This window comes from Canis lupus, chromosome 12 (genome assembly GCF_003254725.2).
Source record: "Canis lupus dingo isolate Sandy chromosome 12, ASM325472v2, whole genome shotgun sequence".
In the NCBI taxonomy this organism is placed as follows: Eukaryota; Metazoa; Chordata; class Mammalia; order Carnivora; family Canidae; genus Canis; species Canis lupus.
The window spans coordinates 34848973-34871017 of record NC_064254.1 but is presented as its reverse complement, the minus strand read 5'-3'; the positions used below and the strand labels follow the sequence as shown (position 1 = coordinate 34871017).

At 36.0% G+C, this 22045-nt stretch overlaps 1 protein-coding gene and 1 long non-coding RNA gene across 52 annotated transcripts in view; one reads left to right on the top strand and one right to left on the bottom strand.

Moving 5' to 3' along the window:
- Nucleotides 1–22045, bottom strand: part of RIMS1 (regulating synaptic membrane exocytosis 1) — a 477898-nt gene that overhangs the window by 5571 nt on the left and 450282 nt on the right. For all 50 annotated transcript variants that reach the window (XM_035697447.2, XM_035697450.2, XM_035697433.2 and 47 more), the window contains 2 exons: nt 4482–4620; nt 2224–2336 (listed from right to left, as the gene is read on the bottom strand). In XM_035697447.2, coding sequence (XP_035553340.2) covers nt 2224–2336; nt 4482–4620 — 252 coding nt within the window. The remainder of the gene's footprint in view (nt 1–2223; nt 2337–4481; nt 4621–22045) is intronic.
- LOC112658739 (uncharacterized) overlaps nt 1–22045 on the top strand; it is a 178237-nt gene that overhangs the window by 50596 nt on the left and 105596 nt on the right. The window lies entirely within an intron of this gene.

Below are 22045 nucleotides of genomic sequence, written 5' to 3'. Positions count from 1 at the left end.
ACTGAGCAGAGAGCCTGACATGGAGCTTGATCCCAGGACCCTGGAATCATGACTTGAGCTGAAGGCAGGAGCTTAACCAACTGAGCCAGCCAGGTGTCTGGTAAGATTTCTTATCCTTTATATAACCTAGTATATAATACTTTTTAGTAAAAAAAGTATAATTATCTATATTTCCATTATCTAGAGAAAACCACTATTAATGTTTTTGGTGAACATTCTAGCAATCTCATAAATACTTTCTCTTTCTTTCATTAACTCCCTCCCTTCATTCCTTTCTCTCTCTCTCTCTCTCTCTCTCTCTCTCTCCCCCTACCTACCTACCTATCTCTATCATGATCATATATCCTCAATTGACTATATGGACCAGTGAATGGGCATGTCATTACCTGTTTAACAAGATCCCTGTTGATGGAAATATCTATGGTTAGGTAGGTTATCTATCATAGGTTATATATGTTGTTGCTATTATAAATAGCACCACAATGAACAGCTTAATACAGAATTTTTGCACAATTGGTGTGCATTCTCAAATTTTTAATTATTGGGTCTATTTAAATGGACAATCAAAAATTCCATGCATATTGCCAAATATCCTTCAGAAAGATTGTGCCAGTTTGTACTACCACCAGAAGTATCTGTTTTCCTATATTCTACACCCACTAATAGGAGTATTAGGAATATGGTCTATTTTTTTCCAATCTGATGGTTAAAAAGTTATAATTTGCATTTCTTTGATTAATAGAGAAGCTGAACATATTTCTAAATATTTTTGGTTTGCATGCTTTCTCTTACACTTACCTGTTCATATCCTTTGGCCATTTTTACTGAAGTGCTCACTGTTTTCTGATTGATATGTTATTTGGATTTCCGAAAATGATAAATGTAATTATTTCTAATTTTTTCTAGTTAAATCATCTCTATTTTCTCAGTTGTGAATTCTCTTTATTTGCCAGGTCAGTTGATCAATTCTGTGGCTCTGGATTGTTCATTAGTTTTTTATAACTCTGTTTCAGACCTCAGCTCCCAGATGTCTCTTTTGTTTTTGTTTTAATCACATAGACACATAGTTAAAAAGTCAAACTGTTCCGTAAGTCTTGTTATTAGTATAAAAGATTCCCATTCTCTCTCCCAACTTGCAGCCTTCCAAAGGTCACTGCCTTCAGAATTTTCAATATTTATATCTGATTTATTTTTTTACGACTTGGCATTTCCCTATTTCTAAATATTATATATAATATATATATGTGTGTGTGTGTATATATATATACATATATATATTATAAAATACTACAATAAAAATAAAATACTATAATAAAAATAAAATACTATAATAAAAATAAAAATACATATATATATAAGATTTTATTCATTCATTCATGAGAGACACACACAGAGAGAGAGAGAGAGAGAAAGAGACAGAGAGAGAGAGAGAGAGAGAGAGAGACAGAGACAGAGACACAGGCAGAAGGAGAAGCAGGCTCCATGCAGGGAGCCTGATGTCTCCAGGAGCAAGCCCTGGGCTGAAGGTGGCACTAAACCGCTGAGCCACCTAGGCTGCCCTAAATACTATACTTATAAGGTATTTTCCTATTTTTCAGTTTTAGATATTGTCACTGGCTTCTACCTTCAATCTCCCTCACTCCCTTCCTACTCCCACCATATACTTGACACTTTGTCATTATCCCAATATTAGACTATATAATTATGATTATGTAATTTTTTAAGTTCACCTAGCTCATCTTGTTGAGGTATACCCTCTGGTAACTTTCTGAGCAATGTTGTGTATGAGGAAAATGTTTTGAGACCTTTTCTTTGTCAAAGATTTATGACTAACTTTATTCACTTTGCATCATGTCTTAAGTTAGAAACAGGCATCAGAAATTAGAATAGTCATTTGAAACCAGCAATACCCTTGCTAAAATGTTGCTTCTCACTTATATTAATATTATAATACTTTATTTTTTAAGGTTTTATTTATTTATTTATTTGAGAGAGAGACAGTACAAAAGCAAGAGCAATGGGGAGGGGTAGAGGGAGAAATAGACACCCTGCTGAGCAAGGAGCCAGATGTGGGGGGACTCCATCCCAGGATCCTGGGATCATGATCTGAGCTAAAGGCAGATGCTTAACAGACTGAGCCACCCAGAGGCCCACTATTATGATACTTTAAATGACCTTGTCAATCATGAAACAATTTTCTTATGGAAAAAAAAAAATTCCTACCCATTGCAGGGGTGGCAAGGGTTTGACGGCCAACTAGCTGAGCTGGTCCCAATCCATCAAGAAAATCACTGAATTGACTGTCTGCTCCTAGTCGTACTCCAGGAAATATTAAGCTATTAGCAAAGAGAAAAGAAATCAAAATGTTAGATCTTTTAAAATTCTTTTCATTAACTTCCATTTGACTCCTACTTCTCTTCATGAGTCATAAACATTAGACAGTTTACATTGATTCTTTGCATTCATTGCCTCTGAACCAAGTATATGAAGCTCAGCACTGATTGAGAAAAGGTCTAAATAAATTCTCAAGTTAAGAGCTGATGTTCTATTCAGAAGGGCTTAGCTACAGTTGATATACTAAGTTTTCTGGACATTTACAAATACAAATCCCTACATAAACATATTGCTGACATAAAATATAAGATGCAAATTTTTATATAATGAATTTCACATAAATAACTGTTCATGAACATTAATTAACATTTATGTTCAATTTAAAAAAGGCCTGATAATTTCTTCCAACAAATGTGATAGTACAGTACAAGTTCTTATTTACAAGCAAAACTTGTTTAATTTATTTTTTTTTTAGCGAACTACATTTTTATGTTATCTGAGATTTTCATTCAGTTCAAATGGAAAATAATTGATTAGACTATGTTCATTTCTTACTACATTTTGACTGCCTGAATTCCCTGGGCTGAAGCTCCAGCAGGGAGTGACTATGCTCTTCTGGTTTACTGATGTATCCTGGGCAACAAGAACCATCCTTGCTATGTAGCTGGACTTCAGTAAGGATTTTTTGAATAAGCACATATCTATAGAGATTTATTGTTTCCAGTATACTTTCTCACATATTATTTCCTCACAATCAAGGGAATTGGGGCGGGCACATACTATTATCACATCCAGAGACTATGAAAATCAATCTGTGAGAGGTTAAGTGGTTTATCCACAATGTAGATAAATATTGATTTATTAATTTTATATCAGAAAATAATGTCTCTGGTCTTTCATTTGCACATTGCATTATAATACTTCATCAATACTGGCATTTTGTCAGCAAGTTCATCTCCATAATTTTCGTTCCTGCTTATTTTTGGTCTTAGCTATATCTTGTTAGGAGTGTGCATACCAATCATTTAATCAAATAAACACACCTTTCTAGTGTAAAGCATGTCATGAACAACTTGGCATAATTTTATTTCATTTTCTGAGCAAAATAAAAAAGTGCCAGTAAAGTAAAATAAATTATTACTTTTAGATTGGTAAATGAGATTTTTGAATGGCGATAAATGAATATAGAAAATTTGTACACAATCAATCCCCAAGTAACCCACTGCAGAATAATAATTACTTAGTTGTAAGATCTATCACCTCAGTAAAAGTTTGGTTTTATCAGAAAAATTCTCAAGCATAGAAAAATGCAAGGTTTTCTGCAAGATCTTTATGGAAAAGCAAGTAAGCAAAACATAAATCAAGTTATACTTTTTTCAAGATTAATTAATTTCAAAATAACTAAAACTCTTTAACCAGAAAAATAATGAGTAAGATAAATTCTGGGCTGTTTTCCTAAGATAAAGATGAGTTAGTGATGTTTTTAAAAACAAAAAAATTTAAGTAGCTATTATGAGAGTGTAAGACTTCCAACAACTCAGAACCTAAAACAGTCTGGAGATAAGTAAGAATATAGGAAATTAGTTCTCACTTCTAAATTTTTTTTAAATATTTTATTTATTTATTCATGAGAAACTCAGAGAGACAGCGAGGCAGAGACATAGGCAAAGGGAGAAGCAGGCTCCATGCAGGGAGCCTTATGCAGGACTCAGTCCCAGGACTCCAGGATTGCGCCCTGAGCTGAAGGCAGACACATAACCACTGAGCCACCCAGGTGTCCCTCATTTCTAAATTTTAATTCAGATTTTAGTGTCTTGGCCCGACAATGAGTTTCCTCACATGAAATAATACATTAAATGTGGCATTTCTACAATAAACATCCGGTTATGGACTGTTCTGAACTTTTTGGGATGATGGAGATCACTTTACTCATGTTAGCCCAGATTTTCTTCATACCTTTGAAAGTTCTGAGTGACCAGGAGAGGTGTGTCCCTGCATACGTATCACAAGAGATAAGGCTGTTTTAGAAGGGTTGAACTCCTAGAAAATAAAGAATCTGTACCATAACCATTGGCAGCTTTGTTATTTTACCCGTGACTACACAAACCATGGTCCTAAAGCCATACAGAGGTGCTAATATCACTTACTTTCCCTCGGAGCTGTAACTGTTGATGCTGCCATCAGTAGACTCTCGACTTGGTTGCCTTACCATCTTCCTCATTTCAGCTGCCATTCCTGTTTCTGTGCTTCTCTGGATGGTACTTTTTAACTTCTTGTGGCCTGACTCTGACAAGAGAGAGTAAAAGAAACTCTTAAGTTTTGTCTGGACAGTTTCTCCCTGAATACTGATTGATTCTGCAAATAAAATAATTATGCATAAAATTAAATGCTTACTCGGAAAAAGAGAGTCTAAGAGAATAATCTGATTAGCTAAATCTCTTTGCCAACATGTGCTTTGGCCAAGAGGGGTAGCAGTGGAAGGTAGACCACTGCCTCAGTTCCAGAGACTACTTGAATCTCAGTGAACCAAAATGAATTTATTGACTTATTGCTGCTCAAGTTATCAACTGCAGTGAAAAACGATTTGCCACTGAACTGTCTTATGTGGAAATATAATGCTGAACAAAACAAAAGGTTTTTCCCAATCTGGAGTGTTCTGAACAGACCTAAATGAACAGGCCTTGTCCTTTTTTTTTTTTTTTTTTCTAAGATTTTATTTACTTATTCAGAGACACAGAGAGATAGAGAGAGAGAGAGAGAGAGAGGCAGAGACACAGGCAGAGGGAGAAGCAGGCTCCATGCAGGGAGCCAGATGTGGGACTCGATCCCGGGACTCCAGGATCACGCCCTGGGCTGAAGGCGGCAGTAAACTGTTGAGCCACCGGGGCTGCCCCAGGCCTTGTCCTTTAAAGGGGAAGAGGCACAGGGAACCAAGTATGAAAAATAACCAGTTTTGGCCATTTCTCAGCAATCTCATAAAGAGAAACAGTAGTGTTTTATTTAATGATTTTCGAAACACTTTACCATACACATTCTTTTTTGAGATGGCACATAGGAGGCATGTGCCTTTATGGAGGTAGAACAGGTATATCTTAACTCCAAGCTTTTATGGCTCTCTCATTGGTTTTTTGTCTCAGCTGCATGACTTCTGTCTGGCAGTTTTGGGTGTGAGTCTCTTTTGGTATTGTGAATTATAATGGCTGATCATTTTCTTGATAAACTCTAAGTTCAGAGCAACTTAATCAAGCCACTTTGAAATGCACTAACTGGCATTCTATTCATAGCATGGAAATGAAATTCTAAAACATTTGTTTGATTAAAGCAATATCAAAAGGTTAGACAAACACTTAGACTTTTAATACCTGCCACACTTTTTCCATCCACACATCTGATATGAATTTCTGGTTTTCTTTCAGTTTTTCATATAGTATCATTTAATAGCCATTAATATATGAAAAAAGCTCTATATGCATAACCATGTATGTGCGTACACACACGAACTCTTCAACCCTCATACAGCAGATGCTTCAAAACACTCATAAATAAACTATAGGAAACACTGCACGTTTTCCTCATTTTTTGGTCACTGTAATCCTGTTGTAGATTATTTAATAAAAAAAATTGGTTATACTATGTTCAGAATGCTGAATATTCTCTACATAAGAGCCACAGCAATTTCTTAAAAACATAAATCTGAATATGTCATTCCCTTGCTTAAGAGTTTGTGCTTTTCTATTAACAAAATTAAAAGAAAATCCAAAACTGTTACAATGGCCCATAAAATGCCACATAACCTAACCCTTGCTCACCTCTCAGATCTCACACTGCCTCTCATTCCTGTGATCACTTCTCTCCAGTCACACAGTCTTCCCACATTTTCTTGAACACTCCAAGCAGTCTTTTCCTTCTGTCTTTTCCTTTCTGACTTTCTTGCCTTGTCCCCTCACTTTATTCAAGTCTCTGTGCCAATGTCACCCCCTCAGAGAGGCTTTTACTGATGCTTATCACTTTCTATCTCTTTGCTATGCTTGATATTTCTTTATAGCACTGCTCTGTCATTAAATTTCTATTTGTTTGCTGCCTGTTTCCCCAATTAGAATGCCATCTTTATGAGGAGAGGGACATTGTGAATGTTGCTCACTGTTATCCCTAGTATCTAAAACATTGGTATAAACTCAATAGCAAGATCACACATTTTCTTCATTCCTTAATACAAACATGTCTATATCTATTTTTTTTTAATGATTGCACCATTAGGTGGCATCATAATTAAGCCATCTCCTAACTGAGGAGCATTGGGATGTTTCTAGTTGTTACAGGAGAGTTTTTATAGAACAAATTTCCAGAAGTTGAATACTAGTGAAAGGATAGGAATCTATTTAATCTTAATAGCTATTTCTAAATTGCCAAATAGAAACATTATAGTAATTTAAATCACTGCTACCAACATTCATATGGATGTACCCATTTTTCCATCTAAGGCTCAGGGATTCTCTACTTTTCCAAACCCTTCTAGTCTCTGTCTTGCCTATTTGACTCATCCTCGTAGAATTTGTACAATTACTGAATGCAGTGAATTCATTTATGGGCATTCTAGTGCTGTTTTTTATTTATATATTTATTTGTTTGTATATTGTGCCTCCTTCTCAAAATGTAGTTCCTTTATGAAGTCACTATGGTAGAACAACATTTCATTCACACACACATATTGACCAGATTCCACTTGCAGAGTAAAGGCAAGCCCCAAGGGCATATTATGAAATCAAGCTAAGTGGAATTATGCAAGTGTTTCCCTGAAGCAGCAGGAAGCAATAAACCCAGGGTTGAACACCAAATTCTTATTGAGAACAAGGACTATCACAGCTAGGAAAATGAGGGCAAATTTTAAATCTAAATGGTGAGATGATACTGGAAATTGGAGGAGAACAGTTAAGATCAATAGTGGGGAGGTTCAGGTCATTCATTCATCAGTTTTTCATTTATCCATCCATTCAACAAATATTTACTAGTACTTGTGATATGTACACGCTGTTCTAGGTGCTGGGGACATGATGAATGACAAATTTCCTGCTATCATGGAGCTGACATTCTAGTGTGTGTATACAATCAAGACAATGGACGAATAAATATATTCTTGGTAATAACTGCTGTGGGAAAAAAAAAACAGGTAGGATGGGGGAGGGTATAGAAAGTGACAAGGTAGAGCAGCAACGGTTTTATTATAAAGGGGTGAGGGTCTCATTAATCATCAGTGTGGAGGAAGTGAGGACACAAGCCATGAGGGAACAGGGAAGTAACACCCCTGGTGGGACTGGTAGTGGTGACTGTGGTGGGGAGGCTGTGAGTAATGGTGGTCAGGAGAGGGCCCCTGTCTTCTTGGTCCTGCACAACTTTCCTCTGTAGTCTTTCCAATGTTGATGTTGGCTCTGGCCAAAAGGCTGTGTCACCAGACATCTCAGGGCTCTGGGTACACCTGGCAGTGCAGGTGACAGGTGCAGAGTAGGCTCATCAAGTAGGCTATCATTTCCTAACACAGGGTTTCACAGAGTTGTCACTTATTACACATTTGTTCAATGAATGAAAAAAAAGTAAAGAATCTGTTAATTTGTTTATATTCTTTAATTGGGACATCAAGTATTCTTAAAGAAGGGTATATTTACAGGTTGCCCTAACATTCTTAGAACAGTTTTAAAACTTAATAGCTTCCAAAATGTAAATGCTACACACCTTGAGAAAACATCATTTGAGAAGTTGGTCATTGAACTTTCTTTTATACTTACTTACTTTTATGAATTTGAATAATATATTTTTAATTGTAAAGTTTTTGTTTTAGTCCTTTTGAAGATAGCAAATAGGGACTGATACCTATCTCTTGTCTTATTCTTGTTAATAAATATCCAATAAAAAGATTTTTGATAAACAATTTTACAAAAGCCTAGGTAAAAACTGAATATAGTTCTAGCTACAAATCTGTCTTATTTAAATTCCCAACAGCTTTAATACCATTTAGAATGCAAGGATTGGAAAGAACTTTGTTTTGTAGATGTGGAAACTAATTTTGGAGAAGTATACCTCATGCAACAAATACTTGTTCAGCACTTACACTCAGCCCAGCCTTTTAACCAGATACTGGTGATACAGCAATGAACACAACAGACAAAAATCCCTCTCCTAATGGAAGGTACATTTCTAATAAGTAAAATAATTTGCTCAAAATGATTTGCTAGTTAGCAGCAGAAGTTGGATTAGATTTTCTGAATCTCAATCTTATGACCATTCCTTTATACCATAGTTTAGGAAAACACAAAGTCTAATCTCATTTATTTTATGAACAGAACAATGGTTTAGCTACATAGATATTTTCATGTACACAATTTCATATGGGCTTAGAAATTCATTTAAAAACTTTGTTAAAATCATATATATTCTATGTAAACACAAATATATATAATTATCTGTATCTCTGTATATATGCTGTGATTATAGCATAAATATATGTTCCATATATGTAATTTAAAAAGTATCAATATAATGCATTAAACCATTAAATGAGATCACCATTATTTAACAATTATTTGTATCCATTGAAGGATCATCAACCTGGTTAAGACATGAAATCTCCTATCAGATTATGACATGAAACCTTTGACTTGAAACTGCTGTCCCAAGTATTATATAAAGAACAAAGGGATTAGAAAACTAGCCTATTTTAATACTCTATATTCATGAACACATGAAAAATTAGTAAAATCCATATAATTTGGGAACAATTATTTTCCCCTGCTTTGGAAAAACAACTTTCCTTTATATAATGTTCTGGAATGTATAATTAATTATTTCTCTCTTTTCATAGTAAGAGATGTATGTTATATTGAGAAACACCCTCACTGATACATTACTTTATTATGTAAATACTCATTAAGCAGTAACTAATCTTTTTTTAAAATATTTTATTTATTTATTCATGAGAGACACAAAGAGAGTGGCAGAAACATAGGCAGAGGGAGAAGCAGGCTCCTGGCTTGTGGGGAGCCTGATGCAGGACTTGATCCTATGAGCTACCCAGGCACCAGCAAGTACCTAATCTAACAGGCATTTTTCTAGGTGTTGGAGCTAGAACAGTAAGAAGACAGGATAGTGCATATAATAAGCAATTAAAACAAATAAGTTATGATAATTTTAGAACTGGTAATCATCATGGAAAAAAAGTAAACCAAAGCAGAATAGACTGTCCCAGTAGGGTGAGTTACTTTTGACCAGCTGGGCAGAGAAGGACACTTCTGGATCTAATGGAAGTGTTATCCAGACAGAAGGAGCAAGTGCAAGACCTTGAGGAGTGATTGACTTTCCTTGGCCGGTCTGAGAAAGCTATGGGAAGCTGAAGTCATATGGATAAGGAGAAGATAGGGTGGAAGAGGGTGAAGGACAAGGTGGGGCATGGCCTGCTGGAAAAGACCTGGATTTTGTGCTGAGTGTACCGGGAGGCCACAGGGAAGGGTCAGGATATGATTGACAATTTTCAAAGGATCATTCTAGCTCTTATGTGCAGAATGAATTGTAGAAACTAGAAGTGGGAGCAGAGAAGAATTGGAAAGCTACTTTCCTACCTACGAAGAGATAAATAGTGGCTTAGGTTAGGGAAGCAGCAGTGGAGATAGGGAAGAGGGTAAGTTTTGATTATATTTTGAAGTGGATATGACAGTATTTGCTCTATTAGATGTACAAGAGGTTCAGAAAAAAACACATCAATTAACTTTCAGGTTTTTAGTTAACTAGTTGATAGTAGTGTCATTTACTGGAAAGGAAGAGGAATTCATTATGAGTGGTGAAAATGATGAGTTCTCTCTTGGATGTTTGAGGGGCTTCCTAAGTAGCCATGTGGAGAGTAAAGTAGGAAGTATGTGCATGAGTCAGGACCATGACGGATAGGTCAACCAGTAGTTAGACAGACAGTATATACTGGCATGCAGATGGAATTAAAATCTATCACAGATGGAATTAAAATCTATCATAGTAAATGAAATAGGGAGGAAGTATAGAGATAGATAAAAAGAGTAAGCAAAATAAAGCCTGGGATATTTCCTATATTTAGAGAGGTCCAGAAGAAAATCAAGACTGTTAAAGAACCTCAAGGGAAGATGTTTTAAGGCATGGGGTAAAATAGGTAAGTGTCATGGTGCAGAAGTCACAAGAATAAAGTGTTAGAAGTAAAAAAAAAAAAAAAAAAAAAGTATTGTCTACTACCTAGAATTTTAGTAAGAAACAGTAAGAATTTTAGAAAGGCACCTGAGTGGCTCAGTCAGTTAAGCATCTGCCTTTGGGCCAGGTCATAATCTCAGGGTCCCAGGAACTAAGTCCCATGTAGGACTCCCTGCTCTTGGGGAGTCTGCTTCTTCCTCTTCCTCTGCCTCTCCCCCAACCCCACCAGTGCTCAAGCACTCATTCTCTCCCTCTCTCAAATCAATAAAATCTTAAAAAAAGAAAAAAGACACAGAAGTGATGATAGAGTTTGACTTCATGGAAATCACTGATTTCAAGAGTAGATTTGGTAAAGCAGTAGGGCTGGGAGCCTGAAAGGAATGGCCAGTCGGAAAAGAGAATGAGACACAGTAAGTAGAGGGAGTTTCCATGACTATTTTGAAAAGGTTTGTTGTGACTGAGAGGTAGGTTGGAGAATTGCATAGGATATGTAGAGGTTATCTATTTTTTAAGATATGTGACATTAGAGCCTGTTTCTATACAGATGGGAATGATTGAATGTACAAGATAAAACATTAAAATTTTTAGATCTAATATTATTGGTTGGAAAGGTGGATAAACATAGATAATTGTCTGATAAATCATCATTCAAAGTATTCTCTAATGCCAAATGAATAGTCAATTTCATCAATTAATTGGAAAAATCAGTAAAATATCATTTAACTGATTAAACAGTTCAGATCCGAAAGATAAATGCAGTAATATCCTATTAGCTTACAAAGAAAAACTAGAAGTAGATGCAGTCTTTTGGTAATCCTGAAAATGAAACTGAGATCAGTGATAAAAATTAAATATTTTTTATGTACAGAGACAAAACTGTTATGTTTTTAAAAAGAAAAGTTGTTGTAGTTAATATGTTTTGGTCATTCATTCCCTTGTTTACTTATTCAACAAACTATTCTCGGAGTGTTTTGGCTCCAGTACCGTATATACAGAAGAGCAGAAAGGAGAGGCCTTACCCGCAACCATGTTGTTGCCTAGTAGGAGAGACTGACACGCAGAAGTTTGTGATTCAGCATAATTAAAACAGAGGACTTATTTTATATTTATTTAGCTTTAGGTATTTGTTTTACGTATATTTAATAATATAGGAGAGAGGAAGAAAAAGGGGAGAGAAGGAACAATTTAAACAGTGAGTGTGAGTCTGTGCTTGCTCTGCCACTAAATGAGCATGGAACCTGGTGAGATCAGGAGATGAGAAATGCAAATCTTCTCTTCCTTTACTTTGTTCCTGAAGATAATTCTGGTGCTTATGATGATCTCTAAAATAGGCTTCCTAAAAAAAAAAAAAAAAAAAAAAAAGAAAAAAACCAACCACTTTATCTGGTGTTCAAACAAAGTAGCAGCAATTACAGTTAAACTCACAGTATTGGATATGCTGAGAGACTAGGTATCCAAGGGATTTGAAAAGGAAATTTTAACTCCATGCAGATGGTGGATGGGGGTGGTATTTGTATTTTAGGCTAAGAGAGCAGTATATTTAAAGGTCCTGACATGATAGAGAACATAGCCTCTTGAGAAAACTACATTTCCAGAATGACCAGGGTTCTGTCAATGGTGAGAGTTGAAGCTAGAGGGGTGGCAGGTGGGCAGGCTGACACGGGACCTTTCCTATAATGCTCTCAAGTGTAGAGTATGTATCATTTGGGTGGCTGTTGTATTGTTATATTAATGTTGTTAATGATCTCAAGGTCTTGGTCTTCCTAATGCCAATATTATCCCAATAATGTTGTGTGTAATTTGTATTATATGCAATATGATATAGCAGTATTGTCAAAGGTCTTTAGTAATCATTCTCTAAAAGAAAGCATTCAGCAGTTCCCCTTTGTTGTCAGATGCTTCTAATGTTGTCATAACCACATAGAAATCTTTATAAGGTAGTCTGTTCTAATAGTGCCACGGTTTTTCTTTCTTAGTTTTTAAACAAACAAGTGTTCCTTTTGTGTTATGTCAAAGTTTTAAAAATGTATTTCATCCCAAACCAGATAAGTACAACTTGTAAAAATTTCATACATCTGAAGATTATTTTTACAAAATTGCATGAGGCCTCTTTGACTTTTTTGGTCTCCCTCATTTATCCTCTATGTTAATCCTACAAGCAATAAAGTTCACAACTTTCCTTTCCTCGTCTCATTTTCTAGAGAGATTTATAATGAAAGAAATAAAATGGTCAAGAAAATAAAAATAGTATCATTAAGAATATTTCTGTGAGATGATGGAATAAATTCCCTTAATGATATTTTCAGAATACTTTAAAATCTTTCTCAGTGATGTGCCTATCCTCTTTTATTTCACTGTCATAACCTGAAAGAGGTAAATAGTTTTCTCTTGCTGCCATATACTTTAAGTTCTCTACAGATACAACTCTAGAAAAGGGATTCATGCATACTGAACACTGATCTGTATTTTTCCAGTTCTTCTGTGGTTAATAGTTATTCTCTGGTAAGAGACCCGGTGTTCTGAGCCAAGGTAATGCCTGTCTGTCCTATCTGCCCAGTTCATTCAACCACACTTGAGCTTTTCAGCAAAACATTTGCCAGTGTCACACTGAGTTTTCATTTTTCCTCTTGCCTGGCTGGTGAAAATGTAAGCAATAGCAAGTTCAAGATGCTCTTTTAAATAATCTTCATACTGAATTTAGTAAGGCTGCCAAAAAATATTTAGATGAAGAGGTTTATTGTCACTGAAACATACTACCTGTACCACATTCTATTTTGGGCAAAGCTGTAAGATGGGGGAGGTCAAATGCTGAACTTCTCACTGCTGCCAATTGATTTTGTAGCTTCAGTGTTTACAAAGAGTTTCCATATTATGGACTACTCCTCCCACCCCCACCATTCATACGTTGAGAAAATAGATTGCTATTTCAGAATATGACTGAATTTGGTGACAGAGCCTTTAAAGGGTGATACAGTTAAAATAACCCTGCTAGTGGGGGCTTGAATCCCCACCTTTTTGGTTTTCTTATGAGAAGAAGGCATTAGGACACAGAAAGGCACCATCATGTGAAGAGGGCAGCTGTTTGCAAGCCAAGAAGAGAGGCCTCAGAGGAAAGCAAACCTGCCCATACCTTGATCACAGACTTCTAGCATCTAGAACTGTGAGAATATAAATTTCTGTTATTTTAACTGCCCCATGTATGGTATTTTGTTATGGCCGCCTTAGCAAACTAATGCATCTAGGGAGTGGATATTGTTAGTTTAACACTCTAAAGCCATCCCCTTATTTATTCAATGTGATGATTTAAATATATTTTAAAGCACCTATGGATATGTCATCACCTAAATGGTCTGAGGGTGAGATTAAGCCCCAAATAACAGCATGAATTTGTTTCAGATATCCTTGATTAAAAAAATCAAGTATAGCTGAATATACCTAAATCATTTACCAACAATCCTGGAGGTTCAGAAAATAAGGTTTTATATATATTTTCCCAGGAGTAGTAAAAAAACACATTTAGATCAATTTTTTTCTCTCTCCTTTAGCCTAAATTAATACCTTAGATGAATCTGGGTTTCATTTATTGATTATAAACCTAGAATATCTCCTTACTATCAACCATTCTGGTTGTAAAAATAAAACAATAATTTAGGCTACATCTTGTTTTATTGTATATTTTTAATTTAAAAATTTTTGTTTAAATTCAGGGTATTGCTATTTAGAGAATCTTTCCTCCTATCCAGGTTCAAAAGGCAGCCTAAGATTCCAAAGGCTGGCTGAACAGGAAATTATTTGAGAGGTAATTCTGAAATCTGAATGTCTGGATTCAAGTACCAGCTTTACCATATGTTAGTTCTGTGGCTGTAGGCAGCTTACTTCACCTCTCTCTGTATGCCTCACCTTCCTCCATCTATGAAAGGGGAGGGATAATAATACCTAGCTCACAGGATGATTTTGAGTAGTAATTTAGATAATCCATGTAAAGCACTCAGGACAGTGTTTTGTACCTATTTAAGTTAAATATTGTTACAACAATAAGATCTCCAGTATTTTGTACAGATTAAGTTTTCAAGTTGAATGATGATAATTCCTCTTGCTCTACTCAAAGCACATGTTTCTGTGCATATTTAACTCAAAATATTTAGAATGAAGCATAATTAAATTGCAACATGTCACAGAGACTACTTGTGTCCCCAGTACCCATTCTGACCCTTTTCTCTTAGTGATAGAATTTCCCCATCCTACAAGCTAAAGACCAACTGCATATCCCTTTCCCTCTCCCCTCTTGATGGCATGGGGACATAATGGTGGGAGCTACAGCAACTACTCTGGACCTCAAGATGGAAGCACTTGTTGAATTGGCACCACCTGGATCCCTGACATGATGGAGCCACTATAACCCAGACTGGACTGTCCTGTTATATGACAGTCTTCATTAAGCCACTGAATCTAAGGGTATCTTGTTACAGCAGCCTATCCTGTATCATAGTACATAGTACTCTAAATAAAATCAATAGGGGATTTAAAAAATTAGCAATTTTGTGAACAGTACTGTCAATACTTTAACTTTGGATAAGAAATTGGGGTTATATTAGATTGTTCCTCTATAGTTTTATATTTAGAAGAATAAGACTCTTCTAACAATAAAATTAATGGGAATTTTTCTTCCTTATGACATGTGAGAATATGCAGGGTTAGAAGGGGAGAAACTAGCAATAAATAATGTTCATTAAATATTACTGTAGATAGATCTTCTGGGAAAGATAGTAGAGTAGGAGGATCATCAGCTCACTTTGTCCCATGGGTACACCTAGATAACACCTACATCAGTGTAAATAACCCAGAAAATAACCTGAACACTGGCAGAACAGACTCTCCACAGCTAATGTAGAGAAGAGCCCACACTGAAGAGGGTAGGAAGGGCAGAGATGCGTTGGGAGCCAAATGGACTCACAGGAGAGGCTGTGAGAGGGAGGAATGCTTCGGACATGAAGAGGGGAGAAGAGCACCAAGGTATGGGGACCCCACACTGGGAAAATGAGTTCCCATAACTTTGGCTTTGAAAAACAGAAGGGCCTAACTCTTTGAGTTCTTATAACCAGTGGGGCTTAACACCTGGAACTTTTTTTTTTTAAAGATTTTATTTATTTATTCATGAGAGAGACACACACAGAGAGAGGCAGAGACATAGGCAGAGGGAGAAGCAGGCTCCATGCAGGGAGCCTGACGTGGGACTGGATCCTGGGTCTCCAGGACCACACCCTAGGCTGAAGGCGGTGCTAAACTGCTGAGCCACTGGGGCTGCCCAACACTTGGAACTTTAAAAATCAGTGGGCTTGGCTCTGTGAGAGCTGGAGGGGAAGAAGAAACTGAGACCTTACCCTTAAAGAGACAGCATAACAAACATCTCCACTGAGATACAGCACAGAAGCAGTAGTATGAAAATCACCTAGGGTATATAGGAAGGAGATTTGTTTACTAATTTCAGAGCATAGTGCTGGAGGGGCAGAGATCAATAGGAGACTTCTCCAAGAAAAAGAGAGCTGGTGGATGCCATTTTCCTTCTTCATCCCCAAGCCTAGATACTCAGAACACCTGTGGGAACCAGCACAGCATGAACACTCTTCATCCAGCTTGCTAACAGCATGCCTCCTCCCTTCTGCCCTGTACGCTATGTGGATTCACAATCTCCATCAAAGCTTATGTAGGAGTTTTTCTGAGTGGCTGCAGCTCTCTCCCCAGAGCAGACAGGCATGGACTTTGCTAACAGTGAGCTCCACCCCTGTGCTCTCCTGCATACCTGCCCCCTCCAATACAGTCTTGGCTACAGCCCGTCCAGAAGGTGTCACAAGCCCAGCAGGATGCAAGCAGCCCCTACAGGGGCCAGTACCACTCCGAAGTGACTCCTGACCCAAGGAGAGGGGAAGATGACCACACATACCAGGCCAATTGTGGTCCCAACAGTGGGCTGGGGGCAGAGCTCTGGTCTGAATGCAAGCAGCACCCATCAGTGAAAGCTTTTCAGGAACAACACAGGGAAAATGCCATGTAGTTCAGTGCAACTACATCTCTGGCATCTCTACATCTCCTGGTTTGACTCAACTCAAACCCAAGGTGGCTTTAGACTGGCCCACTCATGACAAGGGACCAAATCCTGCCTACAACATGCAAAGAGAGTCATTGCAGATGACTGAAGGCAAAAGCGGCTCAGCCACAACAGCAGGGCACATGCAACACCCATAGGAGACACCCATGAAATGCCAGTTTCTGGTGAATGGGGGACATTGCACTGCAGGGCAATACAGGACCTCTTCTTCATAAGGCCATTACTTTTAAGAGCAGGAGATGTAGCTGACTTACCTAATACATAGAAACAGAGTTAGAAAAAATGAGGAGACAGAGGAATATGTCCCAAATGAAAGAACAGGACAAAATCACAGCAAGAGAGCTAAATGAAATGGAGATAAGTAATATGCCTGATAGAGAATTTAAAGTAATGGTCATAAAAATATTAGACTTGAGAAAAGAGTGGAAGACCTTAGTGAGACCCTCAACAAAGAGATAGAAAACATAAAAAAGAACCAAAAAAGATGAAGAAATCAATAACTGAAATTAAAAATACACTATATGGAATACACAGATCAGTGACCTGGAGGACAGAATAGTACAAAGTAATCAAGCTGAACGGGAGAGGGGAAAAAACTAAGAAAAAATGAAAATAGACTATAGGAACTAAGCAACATCATTAAGATAAGAATAATAACATTTGCGTTATAGCGGTCACAATAAGAGAAGAGAGAGCAGAAGGGGCAGAAAATTTATTTGAAGAAATATTAGCCAAAAATTTCCTCAATCTGAGGAAGGAAACAAATTCAGATTGAGGAAGCACATAAAACCCCCAACAAAAGCAACTCAAGGAGGGGTCCGCATCAAGACACATAATAATTAAAATGGCAAAAAGTAGTGACACAGAATTTTAAAAGCAGCAAAAGAAGACAGTAACTTATGAGGGAAACCCCATAAGGCTATCAGCTGATTTTTCAACAGAAACTCCGCAGGACAGAAGACAATAACATGAAATATTCAAAGTGCTTATAGAAAAAAAATCTGCAGCCAAGAAGATGCTGTTCAGCAAAGTTATCATTCAGAATAGAAGGAGAGATAAAGAGTCCCAAACAAACGTTAAAGGAATTCCTGACCACTAACCCAGTTCTGCAAGAAATGTTGAAAAGGACTCTTTGAGTGGAAGGGAAAAGACTATACGTAGGAGGAAGAAAAATAGGAAGCACAAAAACTGTAAAATTAAGTATATCTATAAAAATCAGTCACAAAATAAGAGGATGTGAAGTATGACACCATATACCTAAGAGATGGAGGGAAGAAGAGTAAAGAATAGGTTCAAACTTAAGCAACTGTCAACTTTATATAGACTACTATAAGCATAACATGTTATATATAATCCTAATGGTAACCACAAATCAAAAACCAGTAATAGGTATGCAAAAAACAGAAAGGAATCCAAATATATCACGAAAGAAAACCAGCAAGAGAGAAGACAGCAAGAGAAGAAACAGGGAAGAACTTCAAAAACAACCATAAAACAAGTAACAAAATGTCAATAAATATATACCTATCAATAAATACTTTGAATGTAAATGGACTAAATGCTATAATCAAAAGACACAGGGTAACAGAATGGATAAAAAAGCAAGACCCATTTATCTACTGCCTATTAGAGACTCATCTTTACACTTCCTATCACAAACATATGCAGACTGAAAGTGAAAGGATACAAATGAAGTGAAAAGAGAGCCAGGGTAGCAATACTTATATTGGATGAAATAGATATTAAAATAAAGACTGTAACAACAGACAAAGGATACCATAATATCTTAAAGGGGACAATCCAACAAGAAGATACAATTGTAAATATTTATGTACCCAACATGGGTGCACCCAAATACATTAAGCAGTTAATAACAAACATACTGGGAATAATCAATAGTAATACAAGAATAGTAGGATTTTTTTTTTTTTAGAATAGTAGGAAATTTTAACACCTCACTTACATCAATGGATAGATCATCCAAACAGAAAGTAAGGACACAGAGGCTTTGAATGACACACTACACGAGGTGGATTTAATAGACATATTCAGTACGTTCCATCCCCCAAAAGCAGAATGCATGTTCTTTTCAAGTACATATGAACATTCTTTTTTTTTTTTGAACATTCTTTAAAATACATCCTACAATAGGCCACAAAACAAGTCTCAACAAATTGAAAAAATCAGTTATAACATGCATCCTTTCTGACCACAATGCTGTGAAACTAGAAATCAACCACAAGAAAAAATATGGAAAGGAGACAAATACATGGAGGTTGAATAACATGCTACTAAACAATGAGTGAGTCAATCAATAAATTGAAGGAGAAATCAAAATATACATTGAGACAAATGAAAATGAAAACACTATAGTCCAAAATCTTTGGGTCAGAGCAGAAGCTGTTCTAAGAGGAAAGTTTATAGCAATATAGGCCTACCTCATGAAGCAAGAATAATCCCAAACAACCTAATCTTACCCCTAAAGAAGCTAGGTGTAACAAGACCCAAAACTAGTAGAAGGAAAGGAATAATAAAGATTAAAGCAAAACTAAATGAAATTGCAACTAAAAAAAAAAAAAACAATAGAAAAGATCAATGAAACAAGGAGTTGGTTCTTTGTAAAGATCAATAAAATTGAAAACCTGCAGTGAGACTAATTAAAAAAAGATGAGAGAGAGAGAGAGAGAGAGAAAACTCAACTAAACAAAATCAGAAGCAAAAGAGTAGAAATAACAACTGACACCACAGGAATACAAATGATTATGAGAATATTATAAAAATTATATGCCAATAAATTGGACAATCTAGAAAAAATGGATAAATTCCTAGAAACATATAATCTCTCAAAACTGAATAAGGAAGAAATAAAAAATACAAATAGGCTTATTACTAGCAATGAAATTTAATCAGTAAAACAAACAAACAAACAAACAAACAATAAAACAAACTCCTAAAAACAAAAGTTCAGGACCCAATGGTTTCACAGGTGAATTCTACCAAACATTTAAAGAAGAGTTAATACCTATTCTTTACAAACTATTCCAAAAAATAGAAGAGGAAGGAAAACTTTCCAATTCATTCTGTTAAGCCAGTATTACCCTGATACCAAAACCAGATAGAATCACTACTAAAAAAGAGAAGTACAGGCCAAAACCTCTGATGAATATAGATGCAAAAATCCTAAACAAAATATTAGCAAACTGAATCCAACAATACATCACAAAATCATTCACCATGATCAAGTGGGGTTCATTTTGGGGATACAAAGGTGGTTCAGTATTTGCAAATCAATCAACATGATACATCAAAACCAGAAAGGATATCATATGATCATCTCCGTAGATGCGGAAAAAAGCATGTGACAAAGTACAATATGTATTCATGATAAAAACTTTCAACAAAGTAGGTTTAGAGGGAACATACCTCAACATAATCAATTCCATAAAGGAAAACCCCACAGCAAACATCATACTCAACAGGAAAAACTGAGAGCTTTCCCCCATGGTCGGGAATAAGACAAGGATGTCTACTCTCACCACTTTTATTCAACATAGTGCTGGAAGTCCTAGCTACAGCAATCAGACAGAAAAAAAATAAAAAGCATCCAAATTGGTAAGGAAGAAGTAAAACTTTCACTATTCGCAGATGGCAAACTATATATAGAAAACCTAAAGACTCCACCAAAAAATTACTAATACTCATAAGTGAATTCAGTAAAGCTACAGGGTACAAAATCAATACACAGAAATCTAGTGCGTTTCTATGCATTAATAATGAAGTAGTAGAAAAAGAAATTAAGAAAACAATCCCATTTACAACTGCTTCAAAAATAGTAAGATACCTAGGGATAAACCTAGGAGGTGAAAAACAAGGAGGCAAAAGACCTGTACTCTGAAAACTATAAAATATTGATGAAAAAAATTGAAGATGACACAAATGGGAAGATATTTCATGCTCATGAATTGTAAGAACAAATACTGTGACAATGTCCATTCTACCCAAAGCAGTCTACAGATTTTTGCAATCTCTATCAAAATCTCTATAAAAAACAGCATTTTTTTCACAAAACTAGAACAAATAATCTTAAAATTTGTATAGAACCAAAAAGACCCTGAATAGTAATTTTAAAAAACAATAAAACTAGAGGAATCACAATCTCAGATTTCAAGAAATACTACAAAACTGTTGTAATCAAAACAGTATGGTAACTGGCACAAAAATATACACATAGATCAATAAAATAGAACAGAGAGGCCATAAATAAACTCATGATTATATGATCAATTAATCTTTGACAAAGGAGGCAAGAATATATCATGGGAAAAAGACAGTTTCTTCAGCAAATGGTATTTGGAAAAGTGGACAACTATAGGCAAAAGAATCAAACTGGACCACTTTCTTACACCCTACACAAAATAAACTCAAAATGGGTTAAGGACCTGAATGTGCAACCTCATAAAACTATAAAAATCCTTGAAGGGAACACAGGCAGTAATTTTCTGGGATCAATGGTAACAATATTTTTGTAGATGTGTCTCCTGAGGCAAGGGTAACAATAGAAAAAAATAAACTATTGGAACTACATCAAAATAAAAAGCATCTGCCCAGCAAAGGAAGAAATCAACAAAATGAAAAGGCAACTTACCAGACAGGAGAAGATATCTGCAAATGATATATCTGGTAAAGGGTTAGTATCCAAAATCTAAAAAACCTATACAACCTAACACCAAAATCCCCGAATAATCCAATTAAAAGTGGTCAGAAGACATGAAGACATTTCTCCAAAGAAGACATACAGATGGCCAACAGACATATGAAAAGATACTCAACATCACTAATCACCAGGGAAATGCAAATCAAAACCACAATGAGGTGTCACCTCACACCTGTCAGAATGGCTAAAACAAACAAACAAACAAACAAACAAACAACAAACAAAAACACGCACACACACACAAAATCAGTGTTGGTGAGAATATAGAGAAAAAGAACTCTCATGCCCTGCTGGTGCAGCCACTGTGGAAACAATATGGAGTTTCTGAAAGAAATTAAAAATAGAACTACTGTATGATCCAGTAATTCTGCTACTGTGTATTTACTCAAAGAAAACAAAAACACTAATCTGAAAGAATATATGCACCCCTGTATTTATTGCAGCATTATTTACAGTAGTGAAAACATGGAAGCAGTCCTGGGGCAACCAAGAATCTCTCATGTATAAAACTGTCTCATGCTTCATAATACCACAAATCCTTTATTTTGATAGATTTGAAGAATTATCATTAGAATAAATCTGTTGGGTAGTTTTGTATGGAGTTTTGGTCAGACTGAAAAACTTGGAATAAATTTTCATGATTAAAACCCAAGGAAGGGGATCCCTGGGTGGCGCAGCAGTTTGGCACCTGG